We start from the raw sequence: 24,028 nt of genomic DNA, 5'->3' as shown, positions 1-24,028 counted from the left end.
GAGGAGCCAACTCTGGTGCCTTTGTTTAACACACTAGAGATGGTTATTATATTTTCTCGTTATTTTCAAGAATTTTACTTTCAAGAGGAGGTGGCTATTGCAAGTTAACTTTTTAAAGTGTCAAACTGTCCAGAAAATTCCAACCAAAAATCTTATTAAAAGAGTATATTTAAGCTCTACAAACGTTCATAATTGTTTTGGGCACAACTGTCCAATCAAGCATTTGTAATAGTCATAATAGTGTTTCAGCCTATTTATCTCCCTCTTCCTTCCCACTCCCCACAGCTGACTGTACCCGAAGGCGCACTAATAAGCAGTTGACCTCAGAGTTGGTACATCGAGGAGCCCTCCCCTTCCCACTGCAGTTGAAAATCTTACCAACCATGGACTCCACATCGGTTACCTCCCTCTCCAGGGTAGAGACATTGAAGAAGCTTGTTAAGCTTATGGGAGCCCAGGCAAAGGGCATCCGGTATTTCCCCAAGCGTTGGCAGAAGGATTCAGCTTGGAGTTTTAGTTTTTCAATCTTTTCTTTACTCTAGAAGCGAATGGAAAGACACAAGCTGAAACAAACAATATGGTACCAGCACCAAGCCAACTGCCTCTGCCCTAGATGTGACAGCCGTCTCCAGAATCCCCACCCACTGACTAAAAAGAGTGACTAGGCAGAAAAATGACACAACTCAGGCTAGAGGTCTAGCTGACCAGGAAATACAGATTAGAAAAGGAGAGGTTTAAAGAAAGGTTACATTCAATTATTAAATACACCTTCAGCTAGAAAAAAGAAGCCCAAGGTTTGTTATACCAGATAATCAACAAGTTCCTCTTTTAGGGCTAGCTGCACGACTTGATTTGCATGAGAGAATCTTGGGATGAAAAGTTTTGTATATGATCTACCAAGCTCTCAAGACAGCCTGTTTTTCAAAAAGTGCCTTGGTAGACTCCAGGAAGATCTGTAAAGCTTCCTAACAGCTTCCTTATTAGCTTGACAATACTTCCAAAGTGTTCTTTCTAAGTTCAGAATAAAAGGTAGATTTGAAAAAAAACAAAGTCTTGAGTTCAATAAATCTTATTTGAAATTTATGAGTCTGTAGTATGATGCCGATTAGGCAAGTCTTATTCCAAAAAGGCCATGTTTTAAAAATCATATTGGAAACATTTGCATATGGGCTGAGAAAAGATGTCCTTTCCTAGGCTTAGTACCTATGTTATATTAATGAATTTATGATGTACAGTAGTCTCAGCCAATTTCCAAATATCCATACCAGAAATGATGGTGGCCCGTGCTGTTGAGGAAGGCCAGGAGAGCTCTGGCACTATTTAATTTTGTGGGGTCTCTGTGGCCCTTCCAACCAGCTGGGTCAGAGCCTTAGAACCAAGACAAGAGGATATGACTTTGATCTAGCCAAGTTTTGTAATTAGATATTGATGTGTCCATCATCATTTGTTGAGTTCAATAATTTATTTCTTTAAAAAGTTATCAATGACTAGTTTCTCTTCTTTTTTTAAAATACAATTTATTAGTGTCTCATATGGGGACATATTATGGACTAAACCCCATTAATTATTTTGTGGAACACTTCTGAAAAATACCTGCTTATTCTAAGATGTCATCATTCAGCAATACTCAAAATATCATACCTTTCCGCCATCACTTTCTTTGATAACCATGTAGGGTTCTGCACAGTCTCCAATCTCTCCCTGCTGAAGGACTTTTTCAATCTACCAACAAAAATAATATTAAAATAAAAAACATGATTACATCCATATAATTGAATATATGCAACCATCAAAATGATGTTTTATGACAACATTTGATGACATTGGAAGATGCCCAGGATATATGGTTTTTGATTTAAAAAATTAGTATGAAGAGTACTATACAGTTTTATTTTTTTAAAAAAGGCATATTAGGGCCGGCCCCGTGGCTTAGTGGTTAAGTGCGCGCGCTCCGCTGCTGGCAGCCCGGGTTCGGATCCTGGGCGCGCACCAAGGCACCGCTTCTCCCACCATGCTGAGGCTGCATCCCACATACAGCAACTAGAAGGATGTGCAACTATGACACACAACTATGTACTGGGGCTTTGGGGGAAAAATAAATAAAATTAAAAAAAAAAATAATAAATAATAAATAAAAAAGGCATATTAAGGGGCCGACCCGGTGGTGCAAGCGATTAAGTGCGCGCGCTCCACTGCGGCGGCCCAGGGTTCGCCAGTTCTGATCCCAGGTGTGCACCAATGCACTGCTTATCAAGCCATGCTGTGGTGGCATCCCATATAAAGTGAAGGAAGATGGGCACGGATGTTAGCCCAGGGCCAGTCTTCCTCAGCAAAGAAGAGGAGGATTGGCAGATGTTAGCTCAGGGCCGATCTTCCTCACACACACAAAAAAATAAGTAAATAAATAAAATAAAATAAAAAAGGCATATTAAAAGAATGATAGTAGATACACAGCAAATGTTAACAGTAGTTGTCTTTGTATGGTGGGATTATGTGCTATTTTAATTTTCTTCCTATTGCTTATGTGTATTTTCCATTTTTAAACAATAAACATGTATTATGCCTACAATAAAAAATGCAATAAAAGTTATTTTATAAAACAAAACCCATGAGACATATGTAGGAAGTGAAAAGCTCATTTTCTTTATTATTACTTACAATGTAAAAAAGAGATACGGCCACTGCAAAAGTCAGGTTGGGGACTGAAACCTTCCACAAAATGAATAAATGAACCTAATAAATTATCTATAATTGTCTCCCTTGTACTTCCTATTAGGGCTGCTTCTCTGGATTTAACAGACTTGGAGAGGAACTTGAAAGCAGTAGGATTGTGCAGCTTTTCACTTTGCTACTGGCTGGTCATACGAATGAATGCTATTACTGTCAAGCATCTTCTTCCATTTTCCTTCAGGTAAAGGATCTGACTGGCCACAAATTTGGGCAGTTTGTTTAAGAGAAAGAAGGCACCATGTTTAAGAGAAAGAGAAGCATAAATTTGAAATTTCCTAAACCTCTGCTCAAAGAAAATTTAATTTAACTTAGATGTTGAAGAAAAAAACAAGTGGATGTAGTGCCATTAGCCTGTGTCATTAGTTGAGATGATCCCTGAAGAAGAAATTTGGGTCAACATATTCCAATAGGCCCACATTCTTAATAAGTACTATGAGTTATGCACAAAGAATTTAAACCAGAAATACCCTAGTGATGGAGGGTGTTTAATGGAGTTTCAAAGCAAGTGGCATGGGGCTGCTCAATGGATATCTGTCTCAGGGAGACTGCAAGTAGGAAGTCTCTCTTCTCACAAAAGAAGTTTAAAACCCTTCCCATTGGCATAGCGTGAAGACAAGGCTGAGTCCCCTGAGAGATGTACCAGCTTGAGAACACAGACACATAACACTTGAGCTAGAGATTGAGGGTATTCCTGTTGGTCAGCAATCATTCACTTATTCATTCAAAAAACATTCATTCATTCAAAAAACATCTGCTGAGTTCCTTCTATGTGGCAACTGCTGGGGAGATAAGGTGGTGAACAGAATAAGTCTGGTCCCTATTCTCCTGATGCTCACAGGAGCTTGTAGAGCAAGTTGGAAGGAAGCTAATTTTTCCATGAAATCAAAAGATAAAAATACAGTCTTTAAAATGAACTTTGAATAGAGATAAAGACTCTTTTAATTAGGACCCTAAAGCAAGGAATGGGAATGCCATGGCTTCACACACTGGTAGCATATGGTGTGGAACCCACAGGAGAGGGATCTCCAGAACCTGGAAGCAAGGGAATCCACATTCGACCAGACCAGCAGAGACTATTTCCTTCACCAAGTTGGACAAGGGTAACTCCAAATACTTCATGAGAAGGAGCTACAGGCTGCTCTGCGAGCCCACTGTATGGTCCTTCACGGTTTATGTGTAAAAGAAATGCACGAGTCCTCATAACCATGGCAGGCAGGGAAAGGAGCATATCAGAATTACCTGGGAATTTTTTTAAGATAAAGAGGCTACTCTCTGCCCTATTCAGGAGGGGTTGGCTCAATGCCTGGCATGTGGACTTTTAAAGTTTTAAATCAGATTCACTCTCCTCCTTACTCTCCCTCCCTCAGTTGAGAAACAAAACCCTTAAGCCTGAAATAACTCCTTAAAGCAATATTATATGGCATACCTAAAATAGCTAACTCTATCTAAAATACAGTTAAGACCCTGGTGTTCAGTTTGAGAATAAAAATAAGAAATAAAGAAGCCCCTCTTTATTGAATGGCATCTGCCTGAATGTGCTAAATATTAAGACACCATTTACTACATATTTAGAAGGAAAGAAGCAACAATGATGGCATTATAGTAAAGAAAAAATCAGAAGCAAACCAGGGACTGTCTTACTGAGTAGATTTAAATTTTGAACTATATCCAGACAATTTAGAGAATGCTTATTAATGCCAAATGAATGCATTTATACATCTGAAAATTTTGGAATATATTTAGTAAGAAATAGTAACCCACAAGTAACTGCTGATATTTAGCAGACTACTATGGGTTAGCCAAAATAAAGTCATCCACTGAGAAGCGGAGTTGGAAGAAAAAATTGGATCTACAGAGCTAGTGTTGGCTTCTTTGGTTTCCCAGGCTGAGAGAGAATTTCAAAATTTAACTACAGGGCTGCTAGAGTGGGCTTTAAGCTAATTTCCTTATATGTCTAAGTAATATTGTAATGACAAGGACACACATTTGATAAGTTTGATAACAATAAATGTGTCCTTTAGCCACAGAATTTTAGCTATATTTTCCAAATACTTAAACTAAGTTCCCTTCAAGCTACAGTGACCTTTCAGAATCTTCATAAAACAGTGTAAAGGAAGCTAGAATGGAAAGACATCTGCCACTTGTTAAGTGACATCCAAGTCGCCTGAATTTTTTGGAATCTATATGCTACTCCCATAGGATCGTGGGGGAACCAATGAGACTGTGGACATAAAACAATGTGCTGACTCGAAAAGCTTCCAAACCTGGAATGCTGGGTATCCACGAAATGAAAACACTTGGATTTTTTTTTAAACAATTTTGGAGTAAAGAGTCAATGAGACTAATCATTCGGCTTAAGGTAGGTAAAATAATGTTTGTTGTTAATTTCATTTTGGTGTGTAGAGAAAGTCTGGTTTTCTTACAACAGTGAAGAGGACAGCCTAGAATGAAAGGTCCTTCTCTTTATAACTGCCTCACAGATTTTGACTGTTACTAGACCTACTTGGTCTATGAGATAGTGATGAAAAGGGAGAGTGAAACTTAGAAACTATATCCCATACCTCAAACTGTCAGAGCCTAGACTTGGGGACATTTAACTGCAGGTCTCTAGAAAAATGTGAACATCACTGGGAAACTCTATCTGAGATTTTCTCCATAGCAGCCTCCCACAGCTGGATAGCTGAGGGTACTTTCCTTGGTTAGGAGGAAGAGTGCCTACCATGTGCCAGGCTTTATTCTGTAATCACAACTGCCCATTGAGGGCAGTGTTATTATCCCCACTTTACAAATGAGGAAACTAAGTGTCAGAAACGTTAGGTAATTGCCCAAAGTCATACAACTACCAAGTTGCAAAACCAGGATTCAAATCTCGGACTTTATGACTCCAAAACCCATAGTCATGCTAGTAGCTGACACAATTTGCTTGTAAAGGAAAAGGAGTAAGTTGAGAAGGTAACAAAGAGAATCTCACAGAGGACACGTAGACACGTCCTGACATCTCTTTCACCCTCAACATGCTCTGGGAATAATGCAACAACAGGAACATTGGAATGTGCAAATCAGATGGTGTTTAACTACCTTGACTACCAAGTAGATGTCTGAGGATGGGTAGGTGACCGAGAACACCGCAGATCTTGCTTGACTCGATGGGGCAACAGAAGGTGTGTGAGCACGCAGAAATCCTTTGAACTGGTCAGAGTTCAGGTCACAGTGAAAATTTTCTGAGATCTGTAAATGAGCGGCAAAATGACAAATGTTAGACCTGTTGTGCTCATGGTCTACACATGTTACAAAAGCATGAAAAAACCACAAAGAAATTTCGCCAAAGGAGTAAGTGTAATCATAGACATGGTTTATGACTAGTGGCTGCTGGAAAATCTGATATATATTTTGTCGCAATCTTTAGATATTTTGGAGCCATTTGAGAGATGTTTCTGGAAACATTTAAATTTTTATCAACTCACCAGTATTTCCTGAATATCAGTGACAATGCTAGGTACTGCAATGAAGAAGAGCAGGACATTGCCTCTGCCCTCAGTTCACAATCAAGAATGAAGGAAAAGGCAGATATGTCACTAACTGCAGTCAGAACAAAATATAAGTGACCACACTCATACAAAAAAGCGCTGTGGAAATTCCTGAGGGTGAGAGATGACATCCAGTCCGGGTAATTGGGAATGCTTCTCACGGAGGAGGCATGTGAAATGGATGGGCCTTGGAAGAAGATAGGCAGAGCTGGAGGGTGATGGTGTACTAGGGAGAGAGTAGTTTAGTTAACAGAGATCAGTCCAGCTTGACTCTGCATAGGCTATAGAGGGAAAGAAAGCAGGTGAGAGCCATACTGGCCCTGAGATAACATTTGTTGCCAATCTTCCTCTTTTTGCTTGGGGAAGATCTGCCCTGAGCTAACATCTGTGCCAATCTTCGTCTATTTCATATGTGGGATGCTGTCACAGCATGGCTTGATGAGTGGTGTGTAGGTCTGGGCCCAGGATCCAAACCTGTGAACCCCCAGCCGCCAAAGCAGAATGGGCGAACTTAACAACTACGCCACCAGGCTGGCCCCAAGAGTTTGCTTTTAATGTTGCAGGTAGTGAGGATCCATTAGAGATTTTGAGCAAGAGCATGATGTGATGAGTGGTCCTTGGTTCCCCAGTGCAGTGTTACTTAAGAGCCACTGTATAGCTGGGTCTCCCCTTCTCCCCTGAAAAGTGGCTGCCCAGGCAGAGGCTACATTTACTGGTCTCCCGTGCAATTAGGAGTGGGCATGTGACTAAATTCTTTCCACCGAATTGTGAGCAAAGTGATGTGTCAAACTTCCAGGTCTCCCTCACCCATCTTTTCTCCTTTTTAGAAGCTGCAATGGCAGTGACAAGAGTGACTTTGAAGATGGAGGAGCCACTGCCAGCTTGGGTTCCTGAATGACTGAGTGGAGCAGACCACTGCTGACCCAGCATCCCCTACCCCAGGATTGTTAGGAAAAAAGGAAACTTCTCTAAGTCAGTGGTTCTCAAAATGCGGTCCTCTGACCAGCAGCCTTAGCATCACCTGGGAACCTGTTAGAAACGCACATTCTCAGGCCCCACCTGGACTTACTGAAACTCTGGCGTGGGGCCCAGCATTTGCGTTCTAACAAGCCCTCTAGGAGATTCTGATGGACGCACAGTCTGAGAACCACTGCTTTAAACTATGGAATTTGGGGTCTCTTTGTTTTACCAGTTAACCTGCCCTAATTAATACAAATCTCAGTGATTATTAATATTTACTCAAGAGATACACACTTCCTTAAATGCTGAATGGTTATGGGTAAAGAGGGGCAGAGCGGTCCTCCTCTAGTTTTGCTATTCTTGTCCTCCTCTAGTTTTGCTATTCTTGTCCTCCTCTGGGGGTTACAAAATGACTAAACATTAAAACACTCACAGGGAAGTCTTAGCTCCTTGAATTCTTTTCAATTAAAAGCACATTACAACTGGTGAGGTCTTCACTCTGTGGCAATTTTGGACTTTTACTGCACAAGATGCCTTCCACTCATGATGAGGCTATTTCACAATGCAAAAAACTCCCGAACCAAGGAAACATCACATGCATATCTGAGCTTGTTAAAAATGTATTTAGGGCCGGCCCCGTGGCTTAGCGGTTAAGTGCATGCGCTCCGCTGCTGGCGGCCCGGGTTCGGATCCCGGGCGCGCACCAACGCACAGCTTCTCCGGCCATGCTGAGCCCGCGTCCCACATACAGCAACTAGAAGGATGTGCAGCTATGACATACAACTATCTACTGGGGCTTTGGGGGGAAAAATAAATAAATAAAATTATATAAAAAAAATGTATTTAAATTGCTTTCTTTCACATGTAACCCCACATGCCGCTATTTCATTTATCTCTCTATCCCAACCAGGACACCATGTCCAGCAGGGCTTTCCCTTAAAGATTCTTCAAAGAACATAAACGACTAACGTGCCCAGATCATTCCTTCAAAACTTGCAAAGGCAATAGAACCGGATGCATCAAAGTTCATTTGCTTTCAAATCTGACATGTTTTTGCTGCATTAGAGGTGAGATTTAAAAAGACGAACCCATAGAATCATGAACAATATGTGTGCCCTCAGGGATGGGTTATTTTTGCTTTCTTACCTTTTTCCTTTCTTTAACATCGTAGAGGGCAATGCTGGCAAACAGAGGCTCAATTTCAATCTCAAACCTGTCCGAGAAAGAGAGAAAAATCTACATGATTTTAACTTAGGTAATTTTGAATTTTCTGAAAGTGCCTGGATCTATAAACTAGTTAAAAATGTAAATAGTTTCCAGAAATATTTGGCTAACTCCATGCATATGAGAATCACACTAGGATGTTAATGGAGAAAAATGGGAGGCTCACGAAAATTCCTAATCCTTTGAGATCATGGTGGATGCTACATTCTCCCAAAAAGCGCTTGTTGGTGGTCCTGCAAGAGAGAGCGGGGAGGAATGGACCCTTGGTCTGATCCAACAAGGCGCTTCTTATCACTGTAGCTGCTGTGTTTTCAGAGGGTAGAGTCTCTGTCCTAGGTAAAGGCCTTGTTTACAGTTTACATTTTACTGCTGGGATAGGAATCCCTCTTATTCAATTGTAAGGGATGGGGCTTTTCAGGTAGTAAAAAGGAAAATTCAGCTGCTTTTCCTCAGAATTAATTGAGACCAAGGAAAGTTGGGTTACGGCATGGGTTAATGTCTGGCCCTCTCTAACTCCACTGCCGAGGGAGTTGCTGAGTTGACCTAGGGGGAGGGCACTGAGTATTGCCAATAAACACTGAGGTACATGGACCCAAGTAAAGCTCAAAAGAAGAGCCCTCCTGTTAGCCGTAATTGCTCATTCCCCTTGAAATGGCGTATTTGAAGAGAACGCATCCCCAAAGCATAATCCTACCACGTATTATAGGATGCACATGAAACACTGGTGTGCACCCTCCACGTTTCTCTGCTTAACAATTGCCATGACCTTGGACACCACTACTGGTGCTGAGAGCACCAGAGAGCACCAGTAGTCAGGCCCTGGACCACCATTCCTGCCGAAGTCATGTAAATTAGGCCATATTTTGTTTCAAGCCATGCGTGAGAGGATGACCTTATCATTGGATAGCTTTGTCTGAAAAGAGGACTTCTTCATAAGAATATTTGGGCAGAGGTAAGCACAGACAGGAGTCAGTAGTCAAATGACATCTTTGGAAACGAGCCAGTTGAGAATGATGGCAGACTCACATGGCACTGGGCTTCATTCCCTCTCCCACTACCTGCTAATTCTGGGATCCTAATTAGGTTATCTTTCCTAGTTCCACTTATTTATCTGTAAAATGAGGAAAAGACATCTGCTCTTCCCACTTCCCAGGACTGCTGTAAGGATCATGAAAGATAATGTGCGTGAACGTACTTTAAAAACAATGTCGAGCAACAGCATTATCTACAGTAGCCAAAAGGTAGAAGCACCCCAAGTGTCCATTGAGGGATGAATGGATAAACAGAAGGTGGTATATGCATACAATGGAATATTATTCAGCCTTAAAAAGGAAGGAAATTCTGACACATGCTACAACATGGATGGACCTCGAAGACATTATGCTAAGAGAAATAAACCAGTCACAAAAGGACATTGTATTGTATGATTCCACTTACATGACATACTTGGAGTAGTCAAATTCATAGCAACAGAGAGTAGAATGGTGGTTCCCAGGAGGACAGAGGAATAGGAATTATTATTGAATGGGTACAAAGTTCCAGTTTGGGAAGATGAAAAGAGTTCTGCAAATGGATGGTGGTGATGGTTGCACAACAATGTGAATGTACTTAATGCCACTGAACTGTACACTGAAAAATGGTGAAGATCATAAATTTTATGTTATGTATATTTTACCACAAAAAAATGTCAAAGATTTCTATGATTATTCTTCTTCTTATTAGGTAATGGTACATTAATTGGGGGCTTTACTGTGCCCAGGCTATTGCCTGGCATGGTCAACCTGTATTTAACTGTGCGTTCCAAGGTCTGAATATTGCTGTGATCTAATTAGGTGGGAACTGAGTGTTAAGTTCTCTACGGTTCAGAGAAAGAAAAAGAGAATTAGTATTTGTCACATACTTATAATTGTGCTGTGATAAATGGTTTAGACATGTCAATTCCTTTATGCTTCACAACAATAGTATAATGCAGATATTATCCCCATTTTTGAGGTTCAGAGAGATTAAGTAATTTGCCAAAGGTCACAGGGTTAGGAACTGGCACACTTGGGTTTGAGCCCAGCCCTTTCTGATCACAGAACTTGAGTTTTTTCCTCCAGTGTTTCTCCAAATGTAGTTCTCAGAAACTAGCATTTTGAAGCAAATGAGGAATTTGTCAAAATGCAGGTGTCTTTGCCCCACCTGAGATCTACTGAACCAGAATCTCTTGGGGGAAATGGTGGTGGAACGTCTCCCAAATCTGCATTTAAAACAAGCTCCCTGGGTAAATTTTACACACACTACAGTTTCACGACCAAGAAGACTCCTCCCAGCGAAGGTTACTTTGCATAAGATGGTATTAAATTTTACATTAAAAGATTTCCCCACTTAAATACAAAATAGAAAAAGATTTCATTGTCATCCTCTTTTTTTTTCTTGCTGCTACAAACATCTGCAGTGTCCAGCCTAATTCTTTCTGTATCCTTGAGGCTTTACATATTTCTCAAAAGCGAAACAATGATTGTTACAGATCTCAACAATTTTTAAAAAAATCCCTATCTGACAAAATCTATAGTAGTATAAATAGAATTCTGCATGTTAATGTCAACGGGGGAAATGTGTGTCTCGAACATTATCATGAAATTTTTACTATTCATATTTTAACATTCTAGGTTTACCTATGAGAACTTGCTTTCTTTCTTTTATCCAGTTTATTCAAAGTAGTTACAGCTAGGACAATCTCTTTGGTTCATCGTTCCTCTTGCAGGTATATGTTGGTATGGATACTATTTAAGACACTTGAGCAGGCCAAGTGCACTGAGCAAACACCTCAATTCTACTTAATTTCTGCTTTGTCACTTCGGGGAAGAATCACTAGAAACTGCACTTCACAATTTTCATCAAGAGAAATCCAAGTGACTCAATTTGTTTTTTTTAATAATACATGTCTATCTCAGTGGCCATGTTTCCCCACCTGTGAGAACAGCTGCCAGTAATTTATTGGAAAGGTGACAAGCTTTAGAGGGGAGAATTCATCCAATCCTGAAAGGCATAGTTACTGCATCTAAAAGGGGCCTGATGTGCATCCTGTGGGGGTGGGTGAGTGCCACAGACAATAGGGTGGATTTCCTGAACAATGCAGAGGGGAACTGAACTGCCACTTACACTTGGTCCTCCTGCTGAAGAGCTAGGAGGTTCCCACCTCTGGGTCAACTCGCAAGGGCTAGAGTGTGCCTTTCTGTATCCCTTCCTTGATATAGCACTGGCTTATAGGCTGCTCATCTCTGTGTATAGGACAAAAGGCCCCGCCTCCCTCCCCTACTGGCAGAATTGGCTAGGGGGAGGGGGTACACTTCAAGAGAGTCCCCACAACTGTGTGAGCCGTCCTGCTGGCTTGCATTCTGAAGAGAGGAACTGGGGAGGCTACTCCTTAGAATCAGAAGTTTATGGCAGGCAGGAACTTTGAGACCGACTAGTCTAACAACTTCATTTACAAGTGAGAACTCACAATCCCAGAGAAGTTCCCAGGGTTGAAACACAGCCTTGAATCCAGAATCCAGATGCCCTAATTGCAAACCAGGTGCTGCCTAAGGGGTCCATGAATTGATTTCAAGAGATGGATGACCTTCCTAAGAGGGTACAAAAAAATGTTATGCTTATGTACTTTTGCCTAAATAGGGCATCTACAACTTATTATTTTCAAGAGTCTGTGATTTGAAACAGTGGAAGAACTGATTCTCTAAAGTAGCAGTCTGCAAAGACGACAGAGAGGTATGCAAGCAATCCAGGGGTAGGCAGGAAGGAGTGCAGGAAGAAAATACTATAATTTATTTTAATTTGTTTAGTTCATCCTTTAAAATTTCTCATTTATGCATGTTTTATAATATATAATATTTAATATGCAAGTACAAAATTAATACACACATATAGAGGACATACGACTTTTTTTACTATAAAAAGAGACAATCAGAAAGTTTGGAGACAATTGCTTTAAAGTAACTGTGGCAAATAACTGGCCCATAGATGAGTCCAGACTGCAGAATAGACTCGGAATAGAATCTGAGTCTAGCTGACTCCAAACTCTGCTCTTTCCACTACCCCACAGCTGCCCACTGTTGAAAGTATGTTGGGAAATCCTGCCTGATTCAAGCTCTGATGATAAAGACACAGTTTGTATCTAAAAGGCAAGATCATCCTCAGTGAGGTGGTTTATATATTTGCTGTTACTCACTTCAGGGTCAGCAACTTGACCAGTATTCTGTTGCCCAGATGTTCCTTAGGACATTCTGGTACCGGACGTATCTCCACAGCATCCTCCTATTATCAATCACATTGTAAAAGAAATCATTAGTGAATTTCCATGAAGAGTTCCAGTTGGAGTTACCCCAGGGAAGGGAAGGCTGTCATCCACTGCTCAAGACAACTTGCATTTGCTTTATTTCTAACAGCAGAATAACACTGATTTTACAAGAGAGTTTATTATCCAACCCCCAAGCTTCCAAGTCAGCATGTACAGCAAACATTTTCTCCTTTCAGAAAGCTAAGCATTTAAGACAAAGAGACCGAGGGAGGAAGGAAGGAAATGTGAACATGGATATGGCTTAGTAACATCCACCAGATGGCATTGCAAAATCTTGTACCTATTGTTGACTTTTTTTTTTTTTTTGCTGGCTCTAAGTACACATTCCGAATATTTCTCCTGCCAAGGGCTTTACTAGTAAATATGTAAGTTTCAAACTTGAGATCTGAGTCAGAACAGTTCACTTAAGGTTGTAAACCATCAAGACTAATACAGAGTATCTTTCTCAGTTCACTGTTTCCTTAAACAGATGATAGAGATTTGGGGTTGAATTTATAGGTCCTATACAGATATGTCCAGCTAGAACATGCTCAAGTTTTAAGTATAGGAAAGCTTAGTAATGACAAATTAAGAGATATACCTGTCTATTTACCACATAGGGACTAAAGACTTAAAGAGAAATATCAAGTCCCTATTGTAACTTTTAACATTCAAATCTGAACTATCATAGTATCTTAATTATATTTCACATATACAAAGATAAACAGTGCAAGTCCCTGAAAACTTTAATTCCTGCTCTTGCACTAGGCTATCCAAACACTGGTGGTGGTCTGCAGTCTAATTATATTTTCCTGGGCTATAAATGATGGGAGCTTCCCACCAAACACCCCACAGCAACCATAACATTGTTACAAGTTGCAGAAAAGTCACTTTCTTGTTAAATCTGTACTCAGTTTGGTGGACAAGTCAAAGTGCTTAACTCATCTCTACTCTAACCTCTATCTTCCTTCAGGGCCTAAACCTGTGTTTATCAGTTGCTGGGTGGAGTCGCTGAGTTTGTTTCAGAGGAGGTGCTGTTCTGATGCCTACACTGAGCTGAACTCCCTCGGAACAAGCTGGAACTTTTAGAGTGTTAGAACAGACACATCTGAAAGGGAAGGTCCCCGTTATTGCAAAACAACCTCAACGTAAAGACACTCATGGGTTTCCAAGACTACTTTTGATCTGGATTCAACCTTTGGAATCCTTTTTTAAAAGCTTTTCATTTGGAAAATTGTAAACATATACAAGTAGAGAGAATAATGTAATGAACCACCTTTACCCATCAGCTGGCTTCAACAATTTCAACTCATGGGCAACTTGGTTTCATCTATACTCCCACTTACTACCTCCTCCAACTCAATACTGGATTACTCAAAAGCAAGGCCCCAGATGTCATAGAATTTCATCTGCAAATATTTCAGTACAGATCTCTAAAAGATAATGACTTTTAAAAATACAAAACTGTCATTCTCTTAAAAAATTAACAAAAATTTCTTATTGTCACTCAATATGTAGTCAGTCCCAAATTTCCCCAACTGTCTCAATTTTGTTTACAGTTAGTTTGTTAAATCAGGATCCAAACAAGGTCTATATATTAACATATTTCCTAAGTCTCTTCTAACCTATATGAATTTTTGAGCCTTTATAGTTATCTGAAATAGGAACAAACTGCCAGAGAAGCAGAAGAGGAAATGTGAAGTTTTAGTGGAGACCTGTTTTCACCTTCCTTGGAGAGATATAGATACAGACACACATACAGATACAGATATAGATATAGATGAGAGAGAAAGAGAGACAGAAAGGAAGGGAGTGAGAAAGACAGTGAGAAAAAAATAGTATGAGATGATATTCTTCCATCAGCTGGCCCAATGGATCCTAAGGCCAACGCTTCATCTGCCTACCTGCAATCTCATTATGTGAGCCAATAAGTAACCCCCCTTTTTTTCTTAACTGGTTTTAGTTGGGTTCTGTCACTTGCAACCTAAATGCAAACTCTTCAATGGTTTGGAGCATAGTGGCATCTTTCTTAGGGATCAATACACAGGATGCCCTTTACAGAATCAGAGCGAATCAGGGAAAGAACTCGCCTCGTGGAAGCTTAGTGGCTGAGTTCCACTTTTGCCTCTCCTGTAGACTCGGTTTTGGATTTGGATTTGGATATAATGGTTCACCTCTCTTCTAACTTTCCTCACCAGGAAATAAAGTAATGATAATATAAAATAATTTCATTAACTTGTTGTCAAAAAATCAGCATTTGTAATCATTTCACGGTAGGCCAGAAATTTACCTTTCTTCCACAGGACTTTCTCTGGAGAAAGAACAAATTAGAAGTGCAAATGCAATTTCTGTGTGTACAGCTTTAACATGTTAAAGGGCTGGTATAGGAGCCCTCAAGCACTTCAGACGTACCAATTTACAAATAACTGGTACACTAATTACAAAGCATTCCTCTCCACTAATAAAGCAGGCCCATTAGGACCTCTGCTGGATTACAGTAACTGTCAGTCTCAATTGAGTTTCTGCCTTGTTTCAAAGACCATAAAACAAAGTGGCTTCAAAACAGTCTATGATTCATTCTTGTAATCGATTCAAGACTGGATATCCTCCCATTTAATCCCAAGAGGGAGACTTTAATGAGCTGATGTCTCTCTGGAAGTATTCTCTTCACCCTTTAATTGTTTTCTTTCTTCTGGTGTCCATTTTGGGTCTCTTTATTACATACTGGCATCTCCATCATGGAATTGGGAGGAAGACGAACGCAAGTCAAGGTCAAATCAGTCACATTTAATATTTCTTGACAAATCGGGTGAAAAGTTTTAAAGTTATAGATGGAAACTGAAAAGTTATAAGATGTGATTGTTCATATCATCTTTGGATTTCAATTATGTGTGCTAATATACCAGGTTGTCATATGTAGATAAATAAACAGGCAAACACAAAATTTGGAGTTAATGGTTAGGATTCTCGTTCTATAATTTAATTTGTCTGTTGAATCTTGAACAAGTTATTTAACCTCTCTGATTCTTACTTTGAAATCTGAAGGATGGAGATGATAACATTGCCCACATTATTCTTGTTTATTTTTGATCTGCCTCATTCAGAAAAGGATTTGAGGCCACCGACAATAGAAAAAGGATTTGAGACCACTGCAAATAAAATAAAGAGATAAGAAAACCAAGGTGGCTGGAAAATAAGGATTAAAAAAAGAAAGCTGAAGTAAATTCAGGACACCAATCAGTAAGCCATAAGATTTAGTAGAGGTGAACAGAAATTTGACTCTAAGAATTTAGGAGAGTTGACTATAAGATGTGCACAATATCTAAGTATACACATTTTCTCAGTGGAAGCACAATTCTTCTTTGTCTGAAGGCTTGAGGGACAATTTCCCCTTGGATCCTCATCGAGGCAGGTGATGGATGATGAACAGGTCAGTCAATGTCCTCAATAATATTTGCAAGGTAGACACAATATCATATCTCCTGACTGCTCTCTCCCTTACTGTCCTTTCTGCTGACCAGTGGTAAGTCAGTCCATTGAAGGGCAAGTCACCAAACACAATTCTCAGGGGTGGGGGCTTCAAAAGGTGTGAGAATCAGGTTCCCTGATGGTATTTCTTGATCCAAAGATCAAATTTCAAATATTTAGAGGCATGGATGAATGGTATATCTTTTACACAAAATTTCCCCAAATCTTATTTCTTGCGACTAAACTTTCAGTAAAATTAGGACAGCAGAGATACTGTAGTATCTGTTCTGCCAGGAGTATAGATATTCTGACATGCCGAAGAGAAGACTGAGAGCCTCCTATAAAGTATAAGGAGCCTAAACAAGCTTGATTAAACAGGTCATCCCTCATCCCATCCGAAGTGCCCCAGGGAATGACCACAGGCAAAGCCTAGCTTATCACATTGTTCTGAGTCAGCTCCAATCTATAAAGAAGTGGACAATCAAGATCCCAACATTCTATGCATTGGGAGCATGGCTATGATTATTTTAGCCTGGAATGTTTTCAAAGCAAGTCTCTTAGGTTGTTCACAGAGACCATCAAAAAAAAAATCTTAACAACACACTAAAGAACATCAAGGTTTAAGTAATACATGTCTTGATGGATTAATTACAAAACATACCCCCAAATAAAAGAATGGTTTGACTTGCTTAGTGGGATTACTGCATATAGACCCCTGAAATGTTGTTAGGATTAAATGAGATAATATCAGCGAAAGGGTTTTGTAAAGTGTTATGAAAATCCTAGTTTTGTTATTGGAATCTCATCTGTATGACGGTCAATAGTTGGCTCTGCAATTACACAGGCCTGCCTTAGTGAAAAAAAAACAGAGTGCCAGAAATCATACGATTAAGCATCCTGACATTGCTATAGAGTAGTAATATTTTCCTTGCGACTCTCTGTGTCTTCACTGAAGCTCTCCAGCGTGAAGATGGTCGCACCCACCTCGTCCACTGATGGGTAAAGCGCAAAGAGCTCGGCCTGCCGATTGGTCCTCCGGGCCTCCTCGTTCTGTTTCTCAAAGTCCTCGACGCTCACATGCTGCAGGAGGTTTTCCAGCCGCTGGTCGGGCTGCAAGCTGCGGAGGTCGAAGTTGCAGGCAGTGAGCGGGCCTTTCCCAGACACATCACACAGCACGTTTAACGGGTGGGGCCCTGTCTGTGAGAAAAGGCACATCTTTGTGAGAGAGAACACGGGTCTAAAACGAGAACTAAAGAATCTGGGATGTCTCAAGACTGAATCAGAATCAGCCCTCAAGGAGTTTCTGAACAAACTGAGGGTTTGACAAGAATATCTTAGTTTCCTGGCCTGAGTATCCTAAAATTAAATGTCTCCTTCCCACCTGGAAGCAGGTAATTACTCCTCAGATGTAGATAAACCCATCCTTGAGGAAAGGTTTGAAAATAGCACTGTGTTCCTATTAGTTTTGACGTATTTTTTTCTGGAGATTGGGAGCCAAGTTTCTTACAAACCAGGCTCATGACTCATGTTCAAGCAGCCAAGAACTGCAAGAAGGTGCAGCAGAAAGGACACGGGCCTGGGCAATAGAGGGACCTCGTCCTAATCTCAACTCCAGAGCTTGGTTTTTGAAACTGGAAAATAAGATGATCTGTGAGGAGCCTTCCAAATGAAACTTTATATAAACTCCAAAGCTGAATATTATTTTTCCAAAGACATGTTCCCATGTTTCCAAATACATAGAGTGCCCATGTGGGCATCACTTTTGTACAGGACTTTGGTTATAGGAATAAGCATCAGAACAGAAGAAAGGGAAAGAATTCGCTATTCGGGCAGTGTCCACTTTTAGCTGCAGTGTGTTTGAAACAACTGTCTTAAATCAGTCACAAAGTGTATGTTTTATTCCATTAGGAATGTCCTGTAAATTGAGAATTGCATTCCTAACCAAAGACTTGGCAAAGAATATATAATGGTAAATAGCAATAATGTATATTCCTAAGAATATACATGGATCTATTGTAAATATCTATAAAATTAATGGTAAATGTTATCCTCAAGTCCTCAAGTTCTACTAAATGAACACATTGCTACACAATTTCTCTACAATATATACTTTCTGTGACCTCTATCTATCTCATAAAAATGCTAGTCTGCTAAATTGTAAATTTTGCCTAAATCAAATGTGCTAGCAACAATCAATATTAATACTTTAATTATTAATACTTTTGTTTGTTTTAGAATATATAAAAGCCTTGGGAAAATGAATTGGATTTTCCAATTTCTTTAGAAGGATGTCAAGATATACATATATTCTTAAAGATATATATATATATTTTTTATCTGGATATATATATATACACACATACATATATATATGTATCTAGAATTTATTCTAAGGGTATAAGTGGACAAGTGAGCAACGATGTGAGGGCAAGAGCATCTCTAAAACATTGATTGTAATAACAAAATAATAGAAACAATCCAAATGTCCCTCCAAAAGAGGAAGCATTAAGAGATTTTAGAATTTTCATACAATGGAGTGTTACGCAGCCATTAAAAAAAAAGAGAAGATGTATTCACTGGAAGAGAAAGAGGATCATAGCATATTACATTGTTAATATGAAAAAGGAATTTATACAATATTATGTATAATATGATTTAATTTTCATGAAATATATATGTACCATGGCGTCACATCATATACGTATTTAACTCACGTAAATTCAGGCATTTGGCCTCACCATTCCACTCAGTAAGAAAGTGCACAAGAATGACAGTGAAATGGAGGATGCTGCTGGTCATCTCACGGTCTGAGCATCTCTCTGTGATGAGTATTAGTCTAATATTTAAGAACACATGTTTGTATAACTTGGCTCTGAAACCCAGCCATTGACTTCATTGAGTGCTCTGTTAGTATGTTGGAAGAATGAATATGCTTCATGGGTGTGCCGGTCATTCACCCATTGTCTCTCAGCTCCAAACTCACCCTTTTATACTCTGCTGTGGGATGCCAGGTCTCAGCAAATCACGTTTCAGCTTTGCCACTGCTCCCTTTAGGTCCTGCCAATAGGGGGCGCTACAGAGAGACTGGACGACTGGAGGAGGGGGAAGGGACTGGCTCCTTCCTCTTTGCTTGCAGTTCCTCTCACTTTGGTAGTGGCAGTTTGTTCTAGCCTTGAGCTTCTTTTGGCACTTCCAGAACCATCCTTATCTTATCTCCTTAGAGGTACCAGAACCAGCTGGCAATTTCTCCTTCGAGGAGGTCTGAGTCCAGACTCCCAGACTCCGCCAGGTCTTTCCTCTGAGATCCTGAGATAACACCACCAGGTAGGCCTCCTCAGCACCACTCTGAGGAGGGGCTCCCTCCTCAGAGATTTGAGTCCTAACTCTGAGGCCGCTCTTCTGAGCTTCTAGATTCTGATAACTCCAAGTGATTCCCACTAGACCTGTGGTTCTCAAACATGGTCCCAGGACCAGCAGCATCAGCATCCCCCGGGAAATGCTAATTAGAAATGCAAATTACCAAGCCCCACCCTAGACCTAGTGAATCTGAAACTCTGAGTTGGGGTCAAGCAATCTGTGTTTGAACATGCCCTCCAGAGGCTTCTGATGAAGCTAAAGTTTGAGAACCACTGCCCTAGACCCCAGCCCCAGGGTAATGTGCTGTTTCCTGCAGTTACGATTTCTGCATGGTTTCCATTTTCCTCTTTGGTTCTCTCAGTCCTCCAAAACCTGTTTAACCAAGTTCCGAATGTTAAATTTCTTCTGTGGAAATACCTAGTATGGCTTCTGTCTGACTGATACAACAAACAATTTAGTTGGTCATCATGTACGGTGAAAATTGAATTTAGTCAAAATTACCATGAACAATCCCTTAAACCTCCCATAGAGTAGAGCATACAGACATCGAGGCCTCAGTGAGCCTGCCATATTCGGCACTGAAATGAATGGCTGATTCTTCTATAGAGCTCAGATTAAGTAGTTGGCGTGGCTGTAGAGACCATGTTGTTTGGAGAACACGTATTATTTTAAAACCTTCTAGTCATATTCAGCATGGTGAGATGCTTGTGTTATGAGGGCACTCGAAAGCTGAAAACTATATTGTTTAAGAAGTCCTGTACAAACTTAGACAAATTTCTTCCTCTATGTTTTATTTTTCCCATCTAAAAAAGGGCAGATTGAACTAAACCACTGACTTTTTAAAAATTTGTTTTAAATTGTGGTAAAATATACATAATATGAAATTTACCATCTTAACCATTTTTTAGTGTATAGCTCAGCATCGTTAAGTTCATTCACATTGTCGAGAAACCAATCTCCAGAACTCTTTTCATCTTGCAAAACTGAAACTCTATACCCATTAAACAACTCTGCAGTCCTCCCTCCCCCCAACCCCTGACAACCACCATTCTACTTTCTGTCTCTATGATTTGTCTACTCTAGGTTCCTCATTCAAGTGGAATCATACGGTATTTGACTTTTTACGCCTGGCTTATTTCACTTAGCATAATGTCCTCAAGCTTCATCCATGTTGTAGCATGTGTTGGGATTTCCTTCCTTTTTAAGACTGAATAATATTTCATTATATGTATATACCACATTTTGTTTATCCATTCATCTGTCCATGGATACTTGGTTGTCTCCACCTTTGGCTTTTGTGTATAATGCTGCTATGAACACCGGGGCGGGGGGGCGGTGCGGGGAATAGAGGACTGACTCTTAAACTGTAATTGCTCTGTAATATTAATAATAATGACGACAACCATAACAGTAGCCAATAGTTATGGGGCACTGTGAGCTGGCATTGTCCTAAATGCTTTACACATATTAACACATTTAATACTCAAACAACCTCATGAGTTAGTTACTGTTATCATCCTTGTTTTCCAGAGGAGGGAACTGAAGCCCAGAGAGTTTGCTAATCCTGCCTGGGGCTATAGAGGTAGTACATGGTAGAATCACAAAGAGAACCCAGGCAGTCCCCCTCAGTCATTGCAAAGCTTTTAATCATTCTGCAGCCTGCTCAGGGGCACCACTGAGTCTCCGCAGGAATCCTTATAGGGAGGGGCCCAATTCCTCCTCCCTGCAATCAGAGCTCCTCCACTTTTATCTATTTTTATTATTGAGCTTCTAGGTTTTTCATTTGAACACCAATTTCTGTAGCTACAAACAAGTTTGAAAAAAAAAATCACTGACTCAGATGGTAGAGTTCCTCCCACTCTACTCTTCTATGAGTCCAGCCTTTTTTCTAGCTAAAAAAAAAATCAATCGACAGCACGCCATGGGCAGAACAGCCTAGTAACCTGGTAACCATGTTTGTGGACAGGAAATACCTGGGCGCTGGGCTCACTGCCCTCCAAGGTTTCCGACTCAAACGTCTGTTTCTGAAGCGTCTTGTGAAAATCTTTTCGGGATCCAGTCTTTTTAAAGCTGCAAATCTCCGAACTTCCTTGGTTTCTTTTATTGTTGTTATTATATAAGTGAGAAAGAGAGAGAGAGAGAGAGAGAGAGAGATGCAAAACCATTAAATTAAAAATAAAAGTAATGGCTTAAGTATAGACATGGTGCTGAAAGATCTAGCAAAGAGAGGACCAATTGTAATTCCTCACATCTAATTATGCACCAGGCCTAATACAAGGCCCTGTTGTAATGAGATACAAACTTGCCTCCTGGCTGGCTCATTATTAAAGGCAGGAATGGCCTGGGAAAATGCCACTTCAGAGGTGCGGCCATTTCAGCTGTAGGGCATTTGGCTCCCAGTTGAAGCTAAACTATGACCCTAGTGTAAGAGGCTGGAAGAAATCTAGCAATGTAGAGAAGCAGCAAATAAAGACCGTTTGAAGACAAAAATAGAGAAAAACGTTTCATCTCCACATTCATGTTCTTAATAATGAATTAAAAAGGCGGGACATGGTTAAGAAAAAATAGAAATAAATGATTAATATACCGAAAATCTTTGCTAACATTCTCAATCTCCACTCCATGTACTCCACTAAAATTGTGTTTAAAAAATGTGTAGCTATGGAAAAAGTTTAAAATATAACGTCTATACTGTCACTGGGGAAAGAAACTAGACCATTATGAAAAAGGCAACAGATGTAAGTTGTCAAATAATAACTATAGAAACCAACATGTGTATTCCCCATTTTTATGACTCAAAGGCTTCCTGGAGAACATGTGGCCAAGTCAACCACACAAACATGCACCCATTTTGTGTGATTTCCCACACTATTAGAAAAACCATTGAGCACGTTGGTAAATGGACATGAAATGAGGTTAGGACTTATTAGGCAGATCAAATGGCAGAGAGATAAAGCAGGAAATGTAGGAGAGCTACTAGCAATGATGCAAATACAGACTTTATAACTCTTTGGGCTGAGCGAAGTGTGGGGTTATGCACAGTGGCACAGAGCAAGTATTCAATAAATTTTAGTTGATTGAATTAATTAAAGAAAAAATAAGATGTCGCAGTGTCGTCTGAGGGAGAACAAGACTCTGTCCTTGGATTTTATTGTGCGCTGAAGACGAGCAATTTGTTTTGAGTAAAAGGAGACAACAAATAGCCTAGAAGAGAGACGAGATGGGCTTGGTGACTAAAAGAAGTCAAGGTTTATTGTAAATGGCCATCTTCAATGTCCTGGCCACTTGCATCTCGCCCTGACCAAACCTGTATCATGGGGCTGGGTGAACAGCAGGCCAAATTGGGGAACTGAAAAAATAAGTAAATACATAAGGTGTACTCTGAATAAGGAAATAAAACTAAACATTCAGAAAGGATTTCAAGAGAAATATCCAGCATAATTTCTGGTTTGAGATTGCTAAACACCAGCAAAACAAAGGCAATTTAAAATATAAGTCACATTGTTCATAAACATCAATTAACAAGAAGAATTGTGAAGGACCCTTACAAACAGTTCCTCAGAAGTAATAACTATTTAAAATATCTAAGAAAATGATTTTGGTTCCAGTTGCTTTAAGTGTGCCAATGGTAGTGTTAAAAAGAGTAGATACACGTGTAAGTAAAATTTACTTTATATTTATCTTCTATTAACAGAGATTTTTGAGAGAAAGCCCCACATGGGATTTCATAAACGTGTTAGCTTCTTAAAAGTTATTCTCACCAATATAAATTTAGGCAGCAACGTGTGTGTGCGTGTGCTAGATGGGCAGGCTTTCCCAGTGCATAAAATGACTTCTTTGGACTCTCCCTAAGAGTTGAAAGAAAAAGCTGCATGTGATATAATGTCCTGGAGAAAAACCACCCAACTCAAAGTAGTGGCAAATATTAAGTTGCATCCTAAGATTACACTACTCCTGTAATTACAACATACTGAAGAGGTGATTATTTTTCCTGAAAAATCCACCTGTAAGGGGAAAAATCCCAAAGGAATTAACTAACATAAATTCATTCTAAAATCAAAAGCAAACAATGAATTAAAATTCAAATTTCACACTTTAGTATCTGCCCTTTGCTTTTCTTAGGGCTTGTGTACTCCAAAGGGTATCGATGTGGAAGGTTCAACGTCACATGTCTTCTCACAAGGAAAGCTGCTTGAGCCACAGAAATACCATAAGGAAGCAGCCTGGCTTAAGACCTTATGTGCCCTGGGGACCACAACTGTATCTGCCTCAGCTTTATTTCTTGTCTTATAAAATGCACCTATTTCCAAGACTGTTTCCTCACAAGTGAACACACACACACATACACACACAATTACAGCCTTGAGCCATCCTCAAGTCACTTCTCTCCGTGCTTCTGTTTCTTCATAGGTGAGGCATGGACATGAGGTGAATTCTAGGGTAT

The 24,028-nt window shown here is 39.9% G+C and overlaps 1 protein-coding gene across 3 annotated transcripts in view; it reads right to left on the bottom strand.

Annotated features, from left to right (window-relative positions):
- The window catches only part of DOCK8 (dedicator of cytokinesis 8), a 204,188-nt gene that overhangs the window by 107,552 nt on the left and 72,608 nt on the right, over nt 1-24,028 (bottom strand). For all 3 annotated transcript variants that reach the window (XM_087444522.1, XM_087444521.1, XM_087444523.1), the window contains 7 exons: nt 21,558-21,681; nt 17,212-17,424; nt 12,652-12,737; nt 8,364-8,430; nt 5,809-5,958; nt 1,642-1,722; nt 379-538 (listed from right to left, as the gene is read on the bottom strand). In XM_087444522.1, the coding sequence (XP_087300648.1) occupies nt 379-538; nt 1,642-1,722; nt 5,809-5,958; nt 8,364-8,430; nt 12,652-12,737; nt 17,212-17,424; nt 21,558-21,681 (881 nt within the window). The remainder of the gene's footprint in view (nt 1-378; nt 539-1,641; nt 1,723-5,808; nt 5,959-8,363; nt 8,431-12,651; nt 12,738-17,211; nt 17,425-21,557; nt 21,682-24,028) is intronic.

Source organism: Ceratotherium simum, chromosome 20, assembly GCF_057802395.1.
Source record: "Ceratotherium simum simum isolate JZ-2026a chromosome 20, ASM5780239v1, whole genome shotgun sequence".
Lineage (NCBI taxonomy): Eukaryota > Metazoa > Chordata > Mammalia > Perissodactyla > Rhinocerotidae > Ceratotherium > Ceratotherium simum.
Note: the sequence above shows the minus strand (reverse complement) of the source record. Positions and strands in the feature narration are given on the sequence as shown.